This window comes from Antechinus flavipes, chromosome 4, assembly GCF_016432865.1.
Source record: "Antechinus flavipes isolate AdamAnt ecotype Samford, QLD, Australia chromosome 4, AdamAnt_v2, whole genome shotgun sequence".
NCBI classification, from domain to species: Eukaryota; Metazoa; Chordata; class Mammalia; order Dasyuromorphia; family Dasyuridae; genus Antechinus; species Antechinus flavipes.
This window is the reverse complement of record NC_067401.1, coordinates 324,323,713-324,348,441: the sequence shown is the minus strand read 5'-3', so window position 1 is coordinate 324,348,441 and position 24,729 is coordinate 324,323,713. Positions and strand designations below refer to the sequence as shown.

Sequence of the window (24,729 nt, the reverse complement as noted above, 5' to 3'; positions counted from 1 at the left end):
AAACTTCATGGTTTTATAACTATGGGCAGCTTACTTAACTTCTTTGGGGTTCATGCTATTCTCCACAGTCTGGGATTTCTCAAAATTACAGACAGGTTATAATCTGTCTAGTACTATAAAAAGGACAGAGTTTTCCTATATTCAGCTCATATTACTACCCCCATTTTACAGATAAGAAAACTGAAGCTGATATAAAGTAATTTGCATATAGTCATACAATTAATAAGAGATACATTTAGCACTTAAAATCCAGAAATTCTGGAGCAGCTAGGTGGCACAGTGGATAGAGCACCAGCCCTGAAGTCAGGAAGACCTGAGTTCAAATCTGACCTCAAGATACTTAACACTTCCTAGCTTTGTGACCCTGGGCAAGTCACTTAATCCCAATTGCCTCAGCAAAAAATAAATAAAAACAGAAATTCTGGGTCCAATACTCAGAATCTTTGTACAATACCATGCTGCTTCTCAAAGTAATGTATTTGAAAACATGAGGAATTTTAGTAAATCTGCACCTTTGTTGTTCAATCATTTTTCAATCATGTTCATGACCTCTTTGGAGTTTTCTTGGCAAAGTTACTGGAGTGGTTTGCTATTTCCTTCTCTAATTCATTTTACAGATGAGGAAGCTGAGGGAAACAGGGTTGCATGTTTTGCCTAGGGTCACACCAGCCAAATTTGAACTCAGGATAATTGGTTTTCCTGACTTTACACCTGGAATTCTATTCACTGCTCACCTAGCTGCCTTGAGTCCATACCAAAAGTCAATCAATATATTTATGTGTATATGTGCACAGTAGACAGGTCAGCACTGGAATAAGGAACTGTCAGTTCCAATCCTTCCTCTGATATACTAGCTATGTGATCCCAGACAAGTCACTTAAATGTTTAGTCTCCTAAAGTAATTTTCTTAAATTATAAAATAGGAGTCATCAATCTGCCCTTATAGAATTTCACAGTGAAATCACAGGCCTACTCAACACATTTACCAAAAAATACAGACATTTATATATAGAAAGACATACATAGTAGATTCTGATGGATGAGTAAGCATATGCCTGTGTAGAGAAACCCCTCATTAATAACTTAGGCACTCTAATTCTTCCTTCATTTTTAGGTATAAAAAAACTAAACAAGTAGGGATTGTGGTAGGTCAATGTACCTTTCAGTTTAATACCTTTTAGATATATTGCTCACCTAATTTGAGCACTTTGATTCTTCCTTCATTTTTAGTACAAAAATAACTAAACAAGTGGGAACTATGGCACATAGGTGAATGTACCTGTCAATTTAATGCCTCTGATGTGTTCTGCTTCTCTAAGTTTTAGGAGGAATCAAAGTGAATTTACATGTTTGCCCAAGGAAGGCAATGATCCAAAGGAACAGGTCTCAAAACTACTTCCTGGTTTGTTGTTGTTGTTGTTGTTGTTGTTACACTTAAGTAAGGAATTCATAACTCATCTTTCTTATATCACCAAAATGGGGCAGATTGACAATTGTTTATATTCTTACTACAAAAGAGATCTTCCTGAGTTATTTCCTAGCCTTGCAGGAAAAAAAAAATGTTTCATATATAGCCTACTTTTGTGGAGTGTGATAATCAGGCTTACTCAGAATGTTTTAACGAGCTTCAAGAAGGAAGATCTATTTTTTCTTTTTTTGTTGTTTTAATTTTTTTTTATTTTCCCCAGTTACATGCAAAACATATTTTTACATTTGTTTTTACAATTTTGAATTCCAGATTCTCCCCCTTCTTCCTCACACCACCCTCTGCCTTGAAAAGGCCCATGTGTACAAAACATTTCTATAAAAGTCATATTATGGAAAAGAACAGATTCCCGTCTCTCTCCCCCCCGCAAAAAAAAACACTCAAGAAAAAAAAGTTTTTTTTTTAAAAGTATGTTTCAGTCTGGGTCAGACACAATCAGTTCTTTCTGTAGGTAAGGATAGTATTTTTCATCATAAGAAGGAAAATATCTATCAATCACAGAACCTTTCTATACTTAAATGACCACTTATACCTCTCAACTCCCTTCTCCCTTAACTAATTTATTCAAGGAAAATTTTATAAGTAGGGAATTACCTACATGGTATATGTGATCAGCACTGTATATGGTCCCCAACCCAAAAATATCTCCTCTACTATCTACTAATAATGATATTTGAAACTGCATCAATAGTGATTCCTTTCCTCAAGCCTGAGAAGCTTTTTGGGCTTGAAAAGCCATTAATTCAAATACACTTTGAAGGAGTAGTTACTAGCTAACACTTCAGCAGGACTTGGAGTGAAACATAATGGAAAGAACACTGAGAATCCATATACCTGGATTCTAGTTTCAATTCTACCAGTAATGCAACTTTGAGCAGTCGCTTAAGTCTCTATTACACTGTTTACAAATCTAGAAAATGATTTTTTTAGATACGATTTAATTTTCTTTGTAGTTCTTTCTATCTCTGACATTTTATTCTATGTCACTAGATTAAAAATAAGACTCTGTAGAATGGTCTATAGAAGTGGTGTCAAACTCAATAGATATAGTTACTAAGCCATACAAGGCTTCCTGCTGTCTACATATTGACTTGAAAACATCTATGTTTAATTGTATTTTTAGTTCTATTAAATGTTTTCCAATGACATTTTAATCTGGTTCAGCAGCACAGCAAATGGCATGTCTGACACCTCTGTTCTACAGCATGGCACCTCAGGCCAAGGCCAGCAAACCCAAAGATGGGAGACAACCTATAAAAGAGCAGGAAAGAAAATCAAGCTAACTACCTACTTCAGAATTTGCTAAGTGCCTGTATTAACCTCATTCCAGTTCATCAATCAGCTGCCACAGCATGATCCTATAAGGGCTTCTGAGCATCAGAGGATTGATTAATGAGGTACAAATGAATTTGTATGAAAACCCCTAAAAGGAAAGTATGTACATAGCATTGATTTTTAAGCCCAGTTTTCCAATGTCTTACCTCAAGGGCTGTTAACAAGAGTTCTCAAGCAAAATTAGTTTAAATTCACATTAATTTTAAAAGGACTAACAATAGTTTCTTTGGGAACATGTACAAGTACATACATGTAAAATGAATTAAAAAGCAGCACTTATTAAGCCAAATACTATTGAAAAAAATAGAATACTAGAAGCGACTCTGATGGTGAGATAAAAAAGATTCATTTTGCTAAGGATAATAAAACTGTGATATAAACCCAAAAGGGAGACATGTAGCCTAACCCGAAAAGGTAGAAAACAGAATATGTGGCATTCAAAGACATGCCTGAGTTTGAATGTCAGTTTTGCCACTTAAACTACCTAAATGACCTTAAACAAATGATAATCTTTTTGTTTCTTCATCGTTAAAGAGAGTAGAATAAACTGATTAAAGGCCTTTCCATAACCTATATTTAATTTTATACCTACTAGAATATTTCTGTTGTTAAAATTAGTTGGGAGAAGCTTAGCCCTATGAAGGGGCCTTAGTTCCATCTAAATTTTGAGTGCCTACCATCTGATGAAGAGGACAACTAATTTTCCATGGCACTTTCAAATTATCGTGTTTTTATCATAATGTGATATAGCTGAATGGATTTGAAACCATATATTAGTAATTAATGTATCAATGTCAATCTGGAGAAAATTTTCTGGTAGAATGTTTCCTTGCCCCCACTTTACATAACATTTTTATTGATAATTTAGATTAGGAGTTGGAATATTTTTTTCTGCCAAGGGCCATTTGGATGTTTATAACATCATTCATTGGCCATACATGAATGATACTTAATACATACATAATCCATACTTAAAAACTCAACCAGTAGGAAGTTGTTGTACCTGATGAGGTGTTTTAGACCAAGAGAAATTAAAGAATTGATCCCTGAGGCAAGAAGCAGAAGGCTCTGATAGAGATCAGTTTAGATCCAGAGTCCTATCCTTTAGGAAGATGAAATCCAAATTACGTCAAACTCCTGAGATTTACCATATACATATATATGTATATACATATTTCCTACAAAATCTACTTGTGAGCCATTCCATGGTGGCTACCCTGTGGGTCAGTCCACCACAGCATTCTGCCTTGTAGTGTCTTTCTCCTTATCTCTCCTCCTCCATGCCAAGTGGAAATCTCCATTGTGCTTCCCAAACCCACTTTTTCTTACATTAAACTGTTTTAGGGTGCTAATTTCCTTTCAGGATTTAGCCAACTAGCTAAGGGCATACCCCAACTTCACAAGGTGCTCCCTTTCTCCTTGATAATTGAGAGTTCCACTGAGGAATTTGTCTTTTATGTGCTCTATTTCACATTTGCCATTCCTGGTATCTATTGTATCTATTCATTTTGTCTAACTCTTTCCCCTAAATAAATCTACTTTTGCTGAAGAGAATGGTCATTGTGAATTCTTCTTATGACCAACCCCCAATTTTTTGTGCTTGCCATCATTTGGAGCCATAACTCCACATCATAGATCATATCACTACTTAGCTTTCAGCTCATTATCACCTACTGTTGCCTTGGCAGAACCAAACCAAATGATTTTGAGGTTCTTATAAACCCATGGACCAGATGTTCCCCATTTCCGACTTAAATGAAGAAATGGCCTGGTTAGCAATTTTCAAATGCTGAAGATGAATATACTGGATGGACAAGGAAGGAACAAATAATTTCTATAGTTTAGAATAGTGAATTAAACTTAGTAAGATGCAATTGCTATAGAGAAAAATGTAATGTTCTACATTTAAAAAAAAATAAAGCTTCCCATCTCTAAGCTACCAGTATTTTCTTATAGCTGATTTTAGTAACTTTTTTTTTTAGTAGACCTTTCTTTAAAGATTCAATAGTGTGACCTGGCAGCCCAAAATTCAATTTTAGACCGCACTAATATCAATTTTCTTTTAATTTTTTTTACTTCACTGGTAGGTAATGCTCTCTAGATAAGAAACTCCCCCTAGCAACGCAGATGAACAACTATTCTGTAACTTAACCTCTTATACCTGAAGTTTAGAGATTAAGCAGCTTTTTCAGGATCATACACTTAATAATGAAAGAGGGAACATTTGAACCTAGATCTTCTTGAATCCAAGAGCAGGCCTCTATCTATTCTGTCATCCTGCCTTTTCCTTTAGAAGGGATATGTTCAAGCACAACAAAGTGACTGTACTTGTCTCTGTCTTCACATCTAGAGCCCTGTGCTCAATTTTTATTTTAAGAAGGAAATTGATAGCTAAAGTTTAGAGGATATCCCAAATATTACAAAGAGTAGACAACTGCATTTAAGGATTTGCTGAAAGAACTAGGTATGCAATTTAGGCTTGTGAGGTGATTTAGAAGATATAATTGTCTTTTTTGAAGGGCTGGCTAGACCTGTTTCTTCTTGACCCCATAGAATAGAATTTGGTGAAATAGCTAGAAATTGCAGAGGTAGATGTAATTTAACATAAGGAAAAAAAATTTTTTTAACAATTCTAATTGTCTATAAGCAGTATGAGCTAACTCCTTCCATTAAACCACAAAGTGTCTTTTTTACTTATCAGTCATAGGTTACTTTTTTTTTCTCACATATTATAGATTCAGAAAGATTTTTGAACAAGAGGAGCTTCCAAATACAAAATGACTATCTTTGCCACTACTGAACTGTTGTTCTAAGGACTATGCTTATGGTACAAATAATAACTGCTTTCTTTTACATGTTGAAGGCCATTATTTGTCAGGCTTCCATGTCTGCCCTGGTGCCTTTTACAACTCCTGGTCAGTCTATTTCTATTTGGTATTGTGATAGGAATATCTTTACATTTGTTACTACAAAAATATATCCTTAAGTTTCTTTCCATCAAGGTCATCTTTGGCTTATCATCCAGAAAATTCAAAATTCTGCATGGTATTTCTCTCCACTATGTGTCCAGCATCATGTAACAGATCTGCAGCCACATTTTGATTATAATTCGCTCAGCTCTTTGGCTCCATAAAGGAGCCTAGCATTTTTTTTTTCCAAGTATCTTTAAAACACCAAATAAAACAGAACACATTTTCAACATGGTCAGATCATTTTATTCACATAGACACTTAAGAGTAAAAATGTATGTGTCCTTTTTGAGACACGGGCTTTTTTTCCTACTCCATGAACTTAGCAGCAGTTCACTCTATCTTTTGCCTCTGATTTTGTTAGATTCAGCAGGAGGCAAAATGAAAAGATAAAAGCAAGACAGAACTGAAATATAAAGGTCCAAAAGATAAAGCACTGAAGAGCAAAATAAGTTTCTCTTAATAAGGTAACAACAGGAAGGCAGATTTGGCACTCTGCAGGGGAGAAGGGAGGAAATAAGGGAATAAAAGAAAGGAGGAAGGAAAAGAGGGAAGCAAGAAGGGTGGGATTTATTAAGTAATTACTATGTGCCAGGCACTGCTAAGCACTTTACAAATGTTCTCTCACTTGATCTCACAGAATTATTCTGGGAGGGAACTGATATTATTTCCATTTTACAGCTGAGAAAATTGAGATCACTAAGTTGACTTGCTCAGGATACATAGTAAATAAATCTGAAGCTAGATTGGAACTCAAGTGTCCTTGATTCCAAGTCTAACAATCTAGATTCCTCTAAAGGGAGCAGTATTTCAGTCTTGAAGAACTTTAAGTTCAAGGCTTATCTCTCATACATACTAGCTGTGCAATCAAGCTAATCATATAACTGCCCAATTCCCTGGGCAACTAAGAAAATAAATTACACATGGTTTGTTGATTTGTATGGGATTCACAGGTCCCCATCCCCCTCTTCAAACAATGAAAACAGATAATTCTAATCAACTTTTTCAATTTACAGATTCAATCATCTCATGACTTCAGAGAAAAATGAGTCACATTTCAAGGACTGTTTTTCAACCTGTTAAATTAGGGCATAATATTTAATGTTTCCTATGAGTTTTTTCTAATTATGGCTTCTATAACCTAACAAATAATTTAAATTACAAATGAAATTCTCTAACTCTAAATTTCATGTTAAGAGATGACTATAACTGAATGAGAAGAATTTAAAGCACCAGAGCCAGTCAATGTTTTCTCTAGGAAGTATAAAAATGGCCAGCTTCATTTTAATCATAAGTAATATACTTTTTATAACAAAATAAATGAGATTGCCATCTATTTGTCACTTCTTTGGCTTGGAAATGCTAAGCAAGTCCCAATAAGATGATGATTTTTTCCTCAGTAAATCCCAGGGATTGTTATCAAGTGAATAGTGGTTCTGTGGGCTTAGTCATACTATATCTTACATTTGTTTAAGAACACTGGATTGAGTTGAGACGCATGAGTTCTTGACCTGGCTCTGTTACCAATTAGCTATGTAACCTTAGGCAAATCACTTCACCTGGATCTAGAAATCTTAAATTACCTAATCTGGAGAATAAAGTTATTGGATGAACTAACTTAGGTTACTTCTAAATTTAAAATTTACAAGTTTTGTAAGTCAGCTGTTAGTTCATTTATCTATCTACATATACACACATATATGTAAAATGATACATATAAAAATAAAGTGTTATATATACATATATGCTCACATTTTACATCTTCACATATGCATGTATGTATATACTCTCAGGTGTACATGTGCATAAATCTAACATGCTCACAATTTACATTTTCATATATACTTTAAATTTTTCAAAGAGTTTTCTCACACATTAGGTCCAAGTAGAATTAAGCAAGGTATGGCTAAGAGAAGCAGGATTAGAATATAATTTATCTGATCTCATATCTTTTTATAAAAATCTCAATCTATCTTTCTTTTACAAACCCCAGACCATGATATAATAGATCTAAAGATTTAAAGGCTAAATAACTAAGTACCTTCTATTAATCTCAATTGTTATAAACCACTGCTTGTTTAATTTATCTTTAGCTTTTCTTTTAATTATGGGAAAACCTTCTCTTTCCTTACATTTACTATGGAATTTTGTCAAAATGATTACATTTCTAGTAACCATATCCTCAGTAAGTAAAACCTCCAGATGAAACATTCTTAACACACGAACTCTGTGTAGAGAGAGGTCACAAGAATCCATTACTTTTCTTCCCTGAGAGTCTAGACTGCTTTATATGTTTGGTTGGGTTTTGCTTAGGAGGCCAAGATGTCTGAGGCAATTTGCTTCTTGAAGACAATACAACAAAAAGACAAGAAGCTTGATTACATCTAAGTTTTCCTTTCTCTGCCTATAATGAAACCGTACATAATCAAGTTTTTTTTTTTTTGTTTTTTTTTTTTTTTTTTAACTATAGGATGGTTGTTACATGGAAACAGGACCAAAGAAATGACAGTAAACCACAGAAACTTTTCTTCACATTTTTTTTGATCAGATAACCTTCCTTGTTCAAAATTCTTATGCCAAAGAAAAAAAGACAGTACATTCACAGAAGCAACAATGTGAGGTTTTTTACAACTTTATTATTTTTAATAGACAGATGACAAACAGAAATCCTCTTACACCACACACAACAGTACCATAACCAAACATTTCAGTTTCATCAACATTCATTTGCTATATACATTGTCTTTCCTTTGTGAAAGTGCAATCCAAGACATCTTGACAAGAAACCTTTACTGACAAGAACACATTTCTGAGCTGGTTTAAATAGTGCCCATCCGCTATATCTTCTCTCCATTGCCTGGCAAGAATAACAGTCAGCAGTAAATGGAAATCAACTGGGTTAGGCAACATCCTGCTGCAGGTATCCATACACAGAACAGTAGTAGCACTCCCCTCCCCCTCCCTGTATCCCACCCTCCCTCCACCCTTTCACTTCCAATCAAAATGACTGAAGGAGCCAGTTGATTATATAAAAGAGATATGTAAACTGTGAGTCACTGATCTAAGCAGAGCAGAATCCAGATAATACTTGAAATGAGGCTCTTGGACTAAATGAAGAATTGATTTCTGCAGGTCAGTTATTTTAGGTGGTCTGTCAAGTTACATATCAGTATATCAATTCCAGATATCCCAAAATTAATATGTCCAAAGTTTAGATCACCACCTAAAATAGCCCTCCTTTTAAATATAACTGTTAGTACTGGAAATTAAGGGAAAATTTTTGGTCACATCTGAGTGATATTGGGAGGCGGGAGAGAGAGAAAGAGAGAGAAGAGATAGAGGGAATTTGGGGGAAGAGAAAAAGTACTTAAAAAAAAAAGATTGGTATTCCACTTGGCTATATAATACAACTTCTACCTCAAGAGACAAGTACATGGTGTCTTCTGCTTCAGAGGGAGGTAAGGACAAGTAGAGTGCTTTGTAAAGGTTGGGCTGAAAAATAAAAAAAGATCTGACATCAAAACTATCTTTTCACTGTACTGTGACTTACAAATGCACAGAATTTTATTTGCTCATGATGCAACTGTACAAAATCTAGAACAAAGGGAAAATATCAAAGAAAACAAAGAAAGTCATCTTGAAAGCAATAGTTGCACTTAAAGAATGTTTCACTATAGAATGTCATCCTTCTCTATCCTCTTAAGAAATAGAAACTGCATTTTTCAGGTAATTCATGTCCCTTAATGCTTTTTCTTTCCCCCTATACCCTGCCTCCATAACTTTCTCATTCTCACTCACTAAAGGATCAACTATAGTAGATATATTTCTTATTCTTATCAATATAATAGCCAATAAGAAATAATTCAGCAAGTTACTTTGTGAGAAAGTTAAGAAAAACAAGTTTAATTGGTTGGCAAGACATTTACCCACATGCTGCTGTATCCCAGTTTTATTTTATATTCCAAAATAACAGTATTTGCAATAGCAGACAACCTGAAGGCCTACAATATCTTTAAAGATTCAAGAACAGTAGAATGTATTATCTTTTTGCTAAAAAAGATAATAAATATATAAATTTGTCTACAAAGACAATCCATAGCATCCTGATTTCATCACAGTGCCTTGCACATAAGTGCTTAATAAATGTTGGCTTGAACTGAATTCATTTTTAAAATAAAAAACTAAAAAAGAGATTTTACCCAATTATAATAAAAACTTGCTATACTGTTTTTCAAAGGCCTGAAGAAAACAAAAAAGAAAACACATGGTTTTGTGGAGAATTTATTTAATATGTCCCACAGGAATATTATAAACAGGTTTCAATGTAAAACTTTGTTGGGAAAAGAAATGTGCTACAGAAACTTTACTCTCTAGGCCTCTAAAATAATGTCCAAATGGTACTCTTAAGACAGAGAAGTTCTTTGAAAATTTAGATTTCGACACCTGATGCACTCAACATCAAAACTGTTCATAATTATAGCTTTGTGTCTTAAAGACAAATATTCACAGTCAGCTTCCCATAAACCTCTTTTGGTTCAATCAAATATTGGCAGACTAAGTGCAGTCTTTGGCCTCTCACAAACATTTCAAGTATTTTCTTCATGGTGAAACATTTTTCTGACCACCAAACTGCCTACAGCAAAGCACATTTGAAATCAAACGAAGCTGAGAGATAAACAGCATTGGGTAATGCTTTTGATCCTCCAATGCTACTGCCTTTCCACAAAGTATCAAACATTGTCTATGGTACACCTTCAAATCACTGGGAGTAAAGCCTCAACAATGTTAAATGAAAACCCAAACTTGGTTCCTCTGGGAATATAAAACTGGTATAAATTGGTTAAGCAATATAAAATGTTCAAATAAACCCTGACTCTAGTTTCCATTCAAGTATGTGACAATGTTTCTGGTGTTCTTTGGAAAATATTTACCTCAACACACTTGAAATGGCCAAGTTACTAAGGTCATACTTGAAATTAGCAAAATTTTTTAAAGCACATTCTAAGTCAAAATTTATAGTTTTTGAAAGAGAGGGAGGGAGCTGTGGTTCCTTCTAAAGTCACTAACAGGGAGTCTAAGGCTTTTTATAATTTAATTAGAAATCTTGAATGGAAGTCTGCATCTTAGAAAGACAAAAAAGCCAACTTTCTAAATGCTTGATATTTCTCTAGTAAAGCCAACGAGGTATTGCAAAAATCCTTAAAAGAATAACATTTTAGTATATACCTCTTATTAAAAGCAATAACTTCCCCATGTGAAAAGGATAAATCCCATATAGAAATATTAGCCCTTTTTTTCTTGAACATTCTTTAAATATACCCTCTCCCACCCCGACTCTAGTCAAATATGCGATTTTAGAAGGCTCAGTATTAACTAGGCAAGACGTGGCCATAAGTGATTCTTTGGAAAGTATGGCACTGACTTCTTATGAAGCTCACCAGCATTTTTAAGGATCATGGCTGTGAAGTTCACCTGCAAAACACCAGATGCTACTACTACCTTGCAACTGGTATAAACTTATATTTGTCAAGATCAGACTAATGGTGAATTTTTCAACTTTTAAAGCCATTTTAAACCACTTTGAAGGCAGAATTCTAACTTCTGCAGTCCTGCCTTTCTGAACCACTATGCATCAGTATAAGCCATTTAATATGCTTTCTGGATAATGAGAAAACCTTGCCTAAAATTATTTGCACCATAAACAGCTCCAAACTGATGTATCATGACTTGGAATTTAATTCTGGTAAGAATCACTTGACCTGACTGCTAAACTACAATACTGATGGAAACAGTACACCGGGGCCACTTCCAAATGATCTGTCAGTGAAAGTAAATTCCGTGTCAATGTTCACTGCAAAGCATTATGCCAGGTTGTAGACTCAAACACTGTTTTGCCTCCTGGCATAGATTTACATTCACATGTCACAGTTTTCCCAAACCCCTGGGAAAATCTAAAAATAGATCAGCTGGAACTATCATTTTAGTAAGGGCTTCTTCCCACCTCCTCAAACTGCTGGACTCTACCATGTGATCAGTTTATACCCACACCATCCCTTCCCTAAAATCTTCCCACCCTCCCTGTCTTCTTTTAACTTAAAGCTCTATCAAAGACAATCAGTGATGGTGATCCCCCTTCCCCAAATTCATAAAGTTACTCACTGGGGTTCAGGCCCTAACCACTAGCTAAATACTTAGGTGTCAAAGGAGAGTACAGGGTCAGCCCTCAGTTGTAGTAACATCCACATACAAAGAAATTCTTCTTTAAATTAGAAAAGAAACCAATGTCAACAAAGTTTCCTATAAAAGATATGTAATAAAGTAGTAATACCCATAAAATAGTTATTACTAAACCAAAGCTTTTGTCAATAAGCCTCCAGAACTTTAAAAGAAGAAAATGGCTTCACGAAGTGGTAGTCTAGGTTCCCACAATGTGGGCACTGCTGGACATTACTGTATTCTGAGAAATACTGCATTCCAATCCGTACATCTATGACTGGCTTTCCACAGTGTTTACAGTTCAGTCGGGCCTATAAGGGGAAAGAGAAATATTGTGAATATAAGCTTTCTGTGTTCTTTCTTTCCATTAAAAAATATTATGTTAGCTTTAGTAAAAAGAAAAAGAAATTGAAGGAATTAGAGTAGGTATGAGAAAACAAAAAACTATTACTCTTTGTAGATGATATGATGGTATATTTAGAGAAGTAACTAAAAAACTACCCGAAACAATTAACAACTTTAGTCAAGTTGCAGGAGATAAAATAAATTCACATAAATCATCAGCATTTCTATATTACCAACAAAGCACAGCAGCAAGATAGAAAGAGAAATCCTATTTAAAATAACTGTAGACAATAAAAAATACTTGGGAGTCTACCTGCTAAGACAAAGACAGAAACTATATGAGCATAATTATAAAACACTTTTCATACAAATAAAGTTAGACTTAAACAATTGGAAAAATATCATTTGCTCATGGACAGGCCAAGTTAATATAATGAAAATGACAATTCTTCCTAAATTAATCTACTTATTCAGTGCCATTATCACTCAAACTGCCAAAAAATTACTTTATGGAGCTAGAAAAATAATAACAGAATTCATCTAGAAGAACAAAAAGTCAAGAATATCAAGGGAATTAATTTTCTAAAAAATGCAAAGGAAGATGCCCTAGTCAATCCAAACTTAAAACTATATTATAAAGCAGCATCATTTGGTGCTGGCTAAGAAATAGAGAAGTGGATCAGTGGAACAGATTGGGTACACAAGACACAAGTCAATGACTATAGTAATCTAGTGTTGGATAAATCCAAAGACTCCAGCTTCTGGGATAAAAACTCACTATTTGACAAAAATTGCTGGGAAAATTGGAAAATAGTATGGCTGATACTATAAGCAAACTCAGATCTATAAAGAGAGTAATTTAAGGCCAAAGAAGAAATAGAAAACATAAAATACAAAATGGATATTTTTGATTACACTAAATTAAAAAGGTTTTGTACAAACAGAACCAATACAACCAAGTTAGAAGGGAAGCAGAAAACTGAAGGGGGTGGGGAGGGGAAGAGGGAGAATTTTACAGCAAGTATTTTTGATAAAGGCTTCAGTTCTAAAACAGAGAACTGACTCAAATTTATACTACTCTGAGGTATCACTTCACACTTCTCAATGGATAAGATGACCGTAAAAAATAATGATAAATATTGGAGGGAATATGAGAAAACTAACACTAATACATTGTTAGTAAAGTTGTGAACTGATCCAACCATTCTGGAGAGCAATTTGGAACTATGGTCCAAAGAGCTATCAAAATGTGCATACCCTTTGATCCAGCAGTCTCACTCCTAGGTCTGTATCACAAAGAGATAATAAAAAAAGGAAAAGGACTTATAGCTACAAAAATGTTTATAGCAGTTCTTTTTGTAGTGGCAAGGAACTGGAAATTGAGTGGAATGCCCATTAGTTGGGGAATGGCTGAATAAATTATGGCATATGAAGGTAATTTTTTATTCTATAAGAAATGATGAGCTGGTTGATTTTAGAAAAGCCTGGAAAGACCTACATGAACTGATGCTGAGTGAAGTGAGCAACATTGTATACAATAACAAGAAGATTATGTGATGAACAACTATGATGGACTTAGCTCTTCTCAGCAATTGCAGTGATCCAGGGCAATTCCAATGGACTTGAGATAGAAGATACCAATCAAATCCAGAGAGAGAATTATGGAGATTGGGTGTGGATCAAAGCATAGTATTTCATCTTTTTGCTTGTTTTTCCTCCTCATTTTTTTTTCTTCCTTTTGGTCTGGTTTTTCTTGCAAGAAATGACAGATGTGGAAATATATTTAGAAGGATACACATATTTAATCTATATAAGACTGCTGTCTTAGGAGGGAGGAAAGGGGGGAAGGGAGAAAAATTTGAAATACAAAGTTTTACAAAAATGATGAAAATTATCTTTAAATGTATTTGGAAAAATAAAACACTATTTTTAAAAATTGCAAGTACTAGACAAGTACAACTCACAAAACTACATGGACAAGCAATTAAGCTAAGCTTACTTCCTCTGGAATAGAGGATACATGTATTACTTATTCCTCACCCTCACAACACTACACAGATGTGAGAAATGTCTTTCAATTCTCAAGAATTTCATATTTCTGGTTTTTTTACACTTTTAATGACTGAAATAAAAATTAAGTTCTCCAAATTTACTTTCTAGTAGCACACAACACTACTTGTAAATCTCATGGCAATGGCAAGAACAGAAAATGGAATCATGGAAATGGCCAAGTTAAGCATCGAATAAAGGTGCTATGTTTGGATTCAGGAGGACTTAGGTTTAAACACCATATAAGACACTTACAAGCTGTGTGATTTTGGGCAAATCATTCAATCTTTCTGTGTTTCCCTTTACACTTCTATAAAACAAAGGTGATTGTACAATCTCTGAAATCTCTTCTAAGTAAAAAAAAATCTATGATCTTATGATGATAGAGGTCTCGATCTAAGCAACTTAACTAAATAATCTAGGACTTGCAAGTAACCTACATGTATCTCAATAATGATGATTTTCACTGACATGGGCTCATACTAAAAATATTCATCAGCAAAGATAACCAAAACAGGCTGCTATAGCACTAAACTTCCTGAAAATACTCACACCTCTGAATACTATTGAAAGAGTCTAAGAAAATTTTTCCATTTTGTTCCTCCTTCTTGTTTTGCATTTCCTCCCAAAATACAATGCTATTTTTTAGGATGACTACCCTTAATAACGTACACATTTAGTAGTATTTTCACAAGGAAGTGTACAGACTGGTAATTAGCTATTTTCCCTCCTCGCTGGAGGAAAAAGAAAGAGATTCTGAGTTTAATTTGTAATTATAAAAGCTATTAACTTATGAATAGTAGTGGGCAACCTGAAGCTGTATTCTGTGCACTCAGGTTTTTAGCCTGAAAAAAATCCCCTTACCTTTCAGCAGGTTCACTAGCCTGGGGTAGAAGAAAGAGCTCTTGTGAGAGCTGGGTCCTAATTCTTGGTCAGCCATAACCAGCAATATGACTTCTATGACCAGTTAATATAACCGAGCAAATCAGTTTCTCTCAACAGATTTCAGTTTCCTCATCTATAAAATGAAAGGGTTAGACTAGATGGAATCTAAGATTTCTCCCAACTCCAAAATCTTATAAGCAGGATAAATGATTTTTTTTTAAATTTTTTAAAGGATACAAACAAATCTTCACTTCCTTTATCTGTCTCAATTCAAAAGCAGCAGCATTAATTAAAATATAATAGTAATAGTAATACCAGCCATTTGTACAGCTCTTTTCAATTTACAAAGTATTTTAACATATATGATATTATTTGAATTTCACCACAAATTTATGAGAAGAGCTCTAATGATACTATCATAAATTAGAGAGTAAATGGAGTTGGAATATTTTGGTTCATATTCCAGGACCCAATGTTGTATAACTCTAGGGAAGTAACAAGCCTGAATTGAACAAGAAAACCTCTAAGGTTCTTTTATAAATCTGTTATTCAGTGAATAACAGAGTTTAAATGAATGTTCTAGCTTTCAAGCAGCTGACATAGGCCTCAAACCCAGTCTCTTAACTCTTACTCGTCTAAAATCATACAGATAGTAGATGACAACAATGGAATTTGAAATTGTGTTGTTTAACTACATATTTATTGATCTTTTTTTGATTCCCTGCATCCTTTAATTTTTTAAAACTTTAGTTTCACCTCTAAAATGAGATACTAATCCCTTACTTTCTCAACTAACAGAGAATTGTTATGAGAGAAGTGCTTATAAAACTATAAAAATATAACACACACAGTTTAAAAAAAAAAAAAACAACAACATAAAAACCAATTATACCAAAAAATTTCTTGAATAAAGAGTCAAATATGCTGCTAAGTCTTGAAGATATAAAGACAAAAATGAAATAATTCCAGGCCTCAAGAGGCTCGCATCTTCTGAAAGAAGTCAATATATAAATAAGTTTATATGAAATAGAAGAAAAGTAAATTTTAATCAGGATAGGCCTTGTGTCACCTGAGCTGAGTTTTTTCAGAAAACAAGAGATTCCAAAAAGGGGAGGAAAAATGGGAATGTATTCCAGTTATGGGACATTATATTATTAAATTTAATTTAATTTAAATTTAATTAAAAATACTAAGTAAAATTTTTTTTGATTATTGAAAGGCTGCAACATCTAATTCCTTTGAGATTTTTAATATGTTTATCTATTTGGAATAGTTTAAAGCTGATTAATTAGTTATAACTAGTAGTAGAGAAATTAAGCTCTCCACAACCTTTCCAGATTTTCTTATAGTCTCCTGACTCTTAAGGTTATTGTGGTTTCCTAGGGAAAACTCAATAGAATTATTACCTCAGATCTCTTAGACTATTTATCTTAGGATTAAAGTTCATCTGGGAAAGGAGTTTATCTGTCATGTTTCTTCCAAACAAACCTCTGAACTTCAAATTAATACCAAAGATCCTGCCAACCTGGAACTCCCACAGATATAGAAGTCTATATTCTGATGAAAAATTATCAATAAAGGCATTTTCTTTTCAAAATCATTTTATTCCTTAGAAGAATAGGATGTGATAATCAATAAAAAGTTAGGCAAAGCTACTTTGATGAAAAGTTACATTTCATTTAAGAAAACACCCACTGTTTTCTTGTTCCCCCTAATGGCAATTACTTGAAGACTGCCAATTAAATAGCAATTGTTATTTTTTAAGCATTAGAAATTACTCAAGATATTTCCAAAAATTCCAATCAAAAGTTTTTGTGAATTACCTAAATTTATTCTTTCATTTTAATCTTTTCTTCTTCTTTGGATGCCAGTGGATTGAAGGATTCCCTACTGGCATCAGAAACTGGAATGATTAGTATGAACTTCCTTGTCTCTTGGAGAATGTGGAAGCACCATCTTGCAAGCTATTGAAGCTGCTTCTTCATATGCCTCCCACCTCCACAAATAGTAGAAACTGAAAAGATTCACAGTGAATACAGTAATGCCACAGAGCCCCAAAGAACTGAGACAAGAAATAGAAAATTGACACAACTTGTTATTCTGTTGAAGAGTGATACCAACCTGACAACATGGAGAGGCTGCCAAAATGTCATAGGTATACATGGTGCCCAGCTGGTGCCAGCTTCCATCCCATCGAGATTTACACTTGATGCAGATTATTTTATGAACCCCTTCTAAGCAGTCTACACATACAGCATACAGATGCATAAGCCTCCCTGTAAATAAAAAGCAATCCTGAAGGCATTGATATTCTAAATAAAGATTTTTTTTCTCTTACAGAATAAGATATTCTCCTCTACTAGCTATGAGACAGATTTTTAAAAGTTAGTCTTTATGGTTTCAGTTAAATATAAAACCAAAATACATTAGGTATATCATGTGATCCAAAGATACTAGATGGCGAGTTGACATCCCTATCAGCAGACCACACGCTTTGAGCTAGTACACAAAATTAGGTTGGTTTTCTCAATAGTAATAATGGATTAGGCTAAGCTATCCATACCTTTTGAAAACAGGCATTTCTGAGATAGCTAGTTAGGGTCAATGACTTCAGTTTGGAACTACTCACCTTCTCTGAAGAAAATTATATTGATTATATAAAAGAACAAACCCCAAACCTTGGATTCACTGGTTCAAGCAGCTATATAACCATAGTTAGTCCCTTGACTTCCCTGAGCCTGTTTCTTCATCTGTCAGATGAAGATAATAAAACCAATAGTAACTATTTTTTTACAGAGTTTTCATGTAGTGCTTTGGATTTTGGAGCATGTTTTTCATAATTATATCACTACCCTAATAAAAAACTCATGGTAAATATCATTAATAAAGTCTAAGACCTTCCTATTCATCAATGAGTTAGGTGTTACCCTACAATGAAAAGTATTGCAGTAAAAAAGGCCAACACATGCTTTTGTAGACTTTGTCAAAATACAAACTTAGAGCCCCAAAAGTTGTGGTACACGCAACATAACCCTTTTCTGCATATTAACTTTCTATGTTTCCTGATTTTCAAGGATTCATCAACAAGAATTTATTAAGTTTCCACTATATTTTAATTTCTGGGTGCTGAAAATTAGGCTTATAGATTTAGAACTATAAGATACCTTAGAACCCATCTGGAACCATCCCCTCACATTTACAGATGAGGAAAACTAAGGCCCATTTTTTTTTTCATTGTAAATCTTAATTTTTTTCTAACACATATTTTCTTCAATTATAAATTTCAACCACTGATTTGTCTTCCAACTATTCATTAGACTCTCTTTAATGAATACAGCCCTCTACATGAATGAACAAATCTACATGGTAATAAATAACCTTGATTTTAATGGAACTTTCTATATTTTAATCAATGCATGTAATCTATATGTACTGTCAAGACCCATATCAATAAGAAGAGAAAAATGTTCCTGACACATATATGAATCAGGGGGAAAAAAAAAAAACAGGTAGTTCTTATTAAGGTCTTACTTTCAAGGAACTGGTTTCCTCACATGATAAAATAATCTAAAACTTGGCTATTACACTGTCACCTGCAATACAGGACAATATCTTCTGAGTAATTAGTATTAGAGAACCATGCTCCAAGACCTATTTGGCTTGGTGCTGAATTGCTTAGCACAGCAAGCAGTGTGATAAATGGCAAGGCTCCAATATCTCATGTGCCTATATTAAAAAATCTGAGAAAGATCAATCAATCAAAAAGCATTTATTAAGAACATATATTCTGATATATGAGACATAAATTAGGTACATACGAGACAGAGCCCATTAAGGGGATCTCAGAGGTAAGGCAGTAGGAGAACCTGGTAGAAATATCAAGAAAAATCTCTTGAAGAAGGTGGGATTTAAGTAAAAACTGGAAGGCAGGAAAACCAAGAGAGAGAGATGATGAGGGAAAGTATTCCAGGATTATAGAATAACCACTTTTTAAAAACTGAGATGGAAGATGGAGTATCAAAATATAATGAACAAATAGGCCAATGTAGCAAGAGCATAGAATAAATGGAGGGAAATAAATGGAAGAAGACTGTGAAGAGAGGAATGTAAAGAGAATCTATTAAGACTTTAAATATCAGATTCTTTTACGAAGACCTTATTTTTGATCCTGGAAATAATGGATAGCCACTGACACTGACTAAACAGGATGGGGAGAGGGAGGGGAAGTGAGTAATATGTACATGCTGTGGCTTTAGCAAAATCACTTTGAAAGATTAGTGGAAAAAGAAATTGAAGCAGAAAAAAGAATTGAGGAAGGCCAACTAGAAGGCTATTTCAATAGTGATAAAAAAACTAAATTAGGGTATGACTCTATGAGCAGAAAAAAGGTGATGCATACCAGAGTTGTAAAGGCAGAAATGGTAAGCTCTAGTTTCAGACAGGATATGTGGGTTAAGTGAGAAAAGAGTCTAGGACAGAGACTTGGGGGTTTTGTTAATAGGTGGGCCACTCAAGAAAAATTGGAAGAGAATGAAAGCAACTAGACAGATAAGAGGAAAATGGAGAGAGAAGAATATCCAGGAAGAAAGGATGATCAACAATGGCAAATGCTACACAGAAGTCAAGATTAATGAGTACTGAGGAAAAATACATTAGATTTAGCAATTAAGGGATCCCTGATAACTTTGGAGAGAGTAATTTCAATTGAAATGATGAGGTTGGAAGCCAAATTATAGAGGATTTAAAAAAGAATAAGAAAAAGAGGCATCCCCAGAATAAATGGCTTTCCCAAGGAGTTTCATTGAAAAGGGAAAGAGAAATGGAATAGTAGCAGGAACAGCAAGATTAAGAGAAAGGTTATTTTTTTGTTTATTTGTTTATTTTCCCCCAAGGTAACTGGGATTAAAGTTACTTGCCCAGAATCACACAGCTAGGAAGTGCTATGTGTCTGAAGCCATATATCGTCTGGACTCTAGGACCAGTGCTGTATCCACTATGCCTACTAGTGGCTCTGAGAAGGTTTTATTAAAGGATGTAATGGCAACGTGGACATTTTTGCAAGAAAGGAGCCAGGACATAAGAAACCAAAGATAAGAGCAAAGTAGGGATGACAGTGGGAACCATCTGTTGGAAAAGGTAAGAGGGGATGTGACCAAAGATTCATGGAGAGGTTGCCTTGGTCACCCCTTCAGAGACAAGAGTTAAGGAGAAAACATTTGAATCATTGTGAAATGAGGAAGAGAAAAGATCCTTGAAGATGCTTATGGTCTGACATTAATTCTATTTCCTTTTTAACTAGCTGACCATTTCTCCAATGAATTTTCAATCACTAGTAGAGAAACTATCCCAGGCTAATTTAGCTTTCTTTAAATAAATAAAATGAATGAATGAATGAAAGACTTAAGATATATTTTGGTTTTTAAGGGGCATACTTAGGAATTTATTTTTTAAGAGGCAACAGCCCATCACCACCAATATCAAAAAAAAAAAAAAAAAAGGCAACAATAGGACAAATTCTATTTTCACTATCTACATACAAAAAGATACTTTGATTTGCTATTGTTTTTGAAAGGTTAGTTAATAATAGTGAAAAGGATAAAGCATTTAGAGTCAGAGAACCTAAATTTAAATCCTAGCTCTAGTTAAACTACTTGAATGATTTTGGACAAAGTTATTTTACCTTCTGGGCTTTTATTTCTCAATCTGAAAAGACTAGAAATCTTTAAGTTTTCTTTCAGTTTTGATATTCTACAATCTCAGTAAGTCTGACTAATAAGGTACGCTCCTGGTTTCTTACGCCTCTACTTTCTAAATGCACCTCAAAATCAAGTAACTACACATATATAATGCATACATACACATACCCAACACATGTTTAAAGAAAAGTCCTAATTATGGATCTTTCTCAAACTTCATTTATCTAAGAAGCCAGAACAATCTCCATCAACTACAATGACTATACTACAAATTTTTATTTTGTTAATTAATATTTAACCAGCAATGTGAGAAGGGATTACTTTTTTCTATTATATTAAAAACCTATTTGGGTCTAGCATAACCCAGTTTATGAAGGAGAAAACAACCAAAATGGTCTGGGTAGAAATACTCCTTTATCCAATTGCAGGAGGCAGCTCAGTCTCATGATCAAGTCACATTTAAGCAAGAGAAGCTGAAGACTTTTAACCCCTTCTTATTAATATGTCTACCCTCATTAGTTGTTCACCAGTCAGGGTTGATTTTCACCTGGCTGGAGCACCAACATTTCCAAAAGTATTTAAGCATTCTGGGATCTCCATGGTTTGGTCTTTGGTTATCTGAGAACATTGACAATCAATGTCTTATCAGCTAGCCTAATTAATAAATTGATTATTAACTATCCCAACTATCCAAGACTCGGGTTTTTCATTCATTTCAACTGTTAGCATAAGAAAAAGAATTTCATAGACATGTCACAGAATGAGAAGAATCCAGGGAGACTATTCTGTGGAATAAATAATTTTGAAAATGAACAGAATTCCCCATAAAGATATCTATCTGTATAGCTACCTTTGCTGTGTAAACTGTTCTCTCTTTCCCCAACTCATGGTAAAAAAAATTAAATTATATCTATCTCATTGTAACAATACCCTATATTTAATTTGGGAATCAGAATCATCTTTACATTTCCATATCTTTTCTTCCTTTGAAACAATAAACTTATTTTTATGTACTAGGGTCAAAAAATCTACAAAGCAGCTGAACTCACCTTTTTCTTTGCCATTACAACCCTTATTCTTATTTATAGCACACACATTCTACTTATTAAGTGAAGTCATCATCCTACTTTGGATAAGAGAATGCTGAATTGTTGAGGTAAAACTGTCCAGTCCTCTTAAGTGAACATTACAAAGAGCAACTCTTTATTGAAGCACTAGGGAGAGCTACTGGATTAGAATTTGCTATTTAAGGGAATCTAGAATCTTCTGATAAAGAAATTAACCTAGGAGTTCTCTTATGTTCTAGATAATAGAGATTGCTCACCTGAAGTCTCATCCAGAGAGATTAGGTAAAATGAAGGGTTAGCTGACAAGGAAAATGCTAAAGGGCCTAAAAAGATGTTGATCACTCCAGTGATGCAAACAGAATTTTGAGCTACAACCCCATCCTAACCAGAAAGACTTGGAGGATATAAGGAAGAGTGTGTGCCAGTAGCCCCTAGCTTTGCTTCTTCCCTCTTGTACATAAAGGGCTACTACTGAGCCCCAAGTCTTTTCTCTCTGTTCCTGATCATGAATGACCATGAGCATTCCAAGTCCATATAACCCAGGGGCACCAGAGAGGAAGGTATATCATGAAGCACACCTTTCAGCTAAAAAGCAGAGTTGTAAAAGCACTAAACCTGGAGATTGGTAAAATTAAGTCTCAATCCTGCCTCAAACATTTGACCCTGGGCAAATCACTTATTTTTCTCAGCTTCCTCATCCTCATTTCTATTAATTTCCCTCAGTTTTCAGATCTGTAAAATGGCAATAATAATACCTTCCTCCAAAGATTGTCATCAGGACTGAATGAGATAAGATATCTATCTTAACCTATCTAACTCCCTTCTATTTACCACTTTTGGGATTTCTCCTCATCATCTGGCAATTACATTGGAGCTGTTTGCATTGGACACTGCCCTGTTGGATTAAAAAGCCTGTATTCTCCCCAACTGTAATCTCTTCCTGCCATGTGATTATTTTTAAGCTGATTGATCACATCAGAGTCCTGAACTTCTAAAGACTCTCTGGGTGTAACCACAGCTGCCATCATGCCCTACCAGTCCTTTGATTGATACCTTGGAGCTGGGCCCTGCCTCTCATTTCTCTGGGTCAATCTACATTCAGAGGCCTAGTGAAAGCCTCGGTTACATTTTGCACATGGGGTTTTGGGTTTTATTCTCTCACCCTGTCCTCTCACTTTCTGTATTTTTGCAAATGCTAGCTTTGCAAATCTTAACACTTTTGTAAATGCAAGTTATTGTTATTAATAGCAGTTTGACCCTAAATTCCTGATGGTCAATAGCATGTTAAGATCTGAAGGCAAGGGAGGGTTGTGTCAGAAAACAACAGACTTTCTATTAATCTATTAATCTACTATTTTGGAGCTGTTTGCAAACTTTGGAATAAGCCTCCAAATTCGCAGCCAGGTTGTAACATACTCTGAGCAAAATAAGTATTCAAAAGTGTTTCAAATTTCTAGAAACTACAGTTAGTATTCCAAGTGCAAAAAAAACCTGGCAGGCTCCATTGGGGGTTCATGAGCTTATATTAAAAAAAAAAAAAGTTTTAGCAACTTTTTCAATAAAACTGGTTTCCTTTGAACTTCTATGAATTTTATTTTCTGCACTTAAAATACATAACTTTGAGAAGGACTATGGGGTTTACCAGACTGCCCAAGGACTCTATGACACAAAAAAAGATTAAGGTTTTTAAAGGGAAAAAGTCCAAAGAGTTGGAAAAGGAATAAATGTTCCTTTCCGGAAGAAATAAAGGAGTTCTTCATTGGGGAAATCTTATCACATTCTAAAAACAAAAGAACATCTTCTCAAAGTCAAGACATAGATGGGAGTTGAATTGGGGTGAAGGGAAGAGAAGAATAAGAGAAAAGGAAAAGAAGAAAATTTCAACAAAGCAAAATCAATTAATGTTCTGAAAACAATGCAGCTTAAAACAAAAGTCTGTCTATTTTGTTAGAACTTCAAATAAAGTATTTTAAAAAATACTCAATGAGAATATTGTCCTAAATGGAAGGATTTACTTTAGCATCCTAGAATTGGAATTTCATAAAACTTAGAGGCTATCCTCCCAAAAAATATCAACACTTTTGTCATTGACTAATTTGTGAACACCAATCATAACACTGATGTTTGAACAATTGTATCATAATAAGCTAATTTACTTTAATGCCCTTGTGGCACACTAATAACCACAATTTTTCACAAATAGGTCTTGAAAAGGTTAAGTCTACAAAGAAGCAGACACTTAACATTTAATTAAATCTGTTGAAACAATCCAATTGCCTCTCTGAACCTGTGTCCCCATCCCAAAGTTCTATATTTTCCTCTCTTAAATTCAACAATCACCTTAGAGAGCTCATATATCTTGATAACTTTACCCACCAACCTGATATATATGATTGTCTCATATTTACTTCTAGTATCTTCTGAGTTTGAGTCATTTTTTTCTGACTAGCTACCAATACTGATCAATCCTTGGGTAACCCATTTAACATCTCAAAGTGAGCAGATCTTTCTTCCTTACCCCTATTTTCCTTACCCTCCCATTTCTTTCTGCATAGCAAATCAGTTGCCACTTAAGTTCTATCACTTAAGCTTCCATGATTTCTCTTATATACACTCTCTTCATTTTTTATTCTGTCACCACACTAGTCAAGTCAATCTCACCATTACTTCATGCCTGAGTT

The 24,729-nt window shown here is 34.3% G+C and overlaps 1 protein-coding gene across 1 annotated transcript in view; it reads right to left on the bottom strand.

The window, feature by feature from the left end:
• Positions 1-8,406: 8,406 nt before the first annotated feature.
• Positions 8,407-24,729, bottom strand: part of HECA (hdc homolog, cell cycle regulator) — a 50,831-nt gene continuing 34,508 nt past the window's right edge. The window contains exons 3-4 of the mRNA XM_051997857.1: positions 17,407-17,561; positions 8,407-12,317 (exon numbers count right to left, since the gene is read on the bottom strand). Coding sequence (XP_051853817.1) covers positions 12,153-12,317; positions 17,407-17,561 — 320 coding nt within the window. The 3' untranslated portion in view covers positions 8,407-12,152. The remainder of the gene's footprint in view (positions 12,318-17,406; positions 17,562-24,729) is intronic.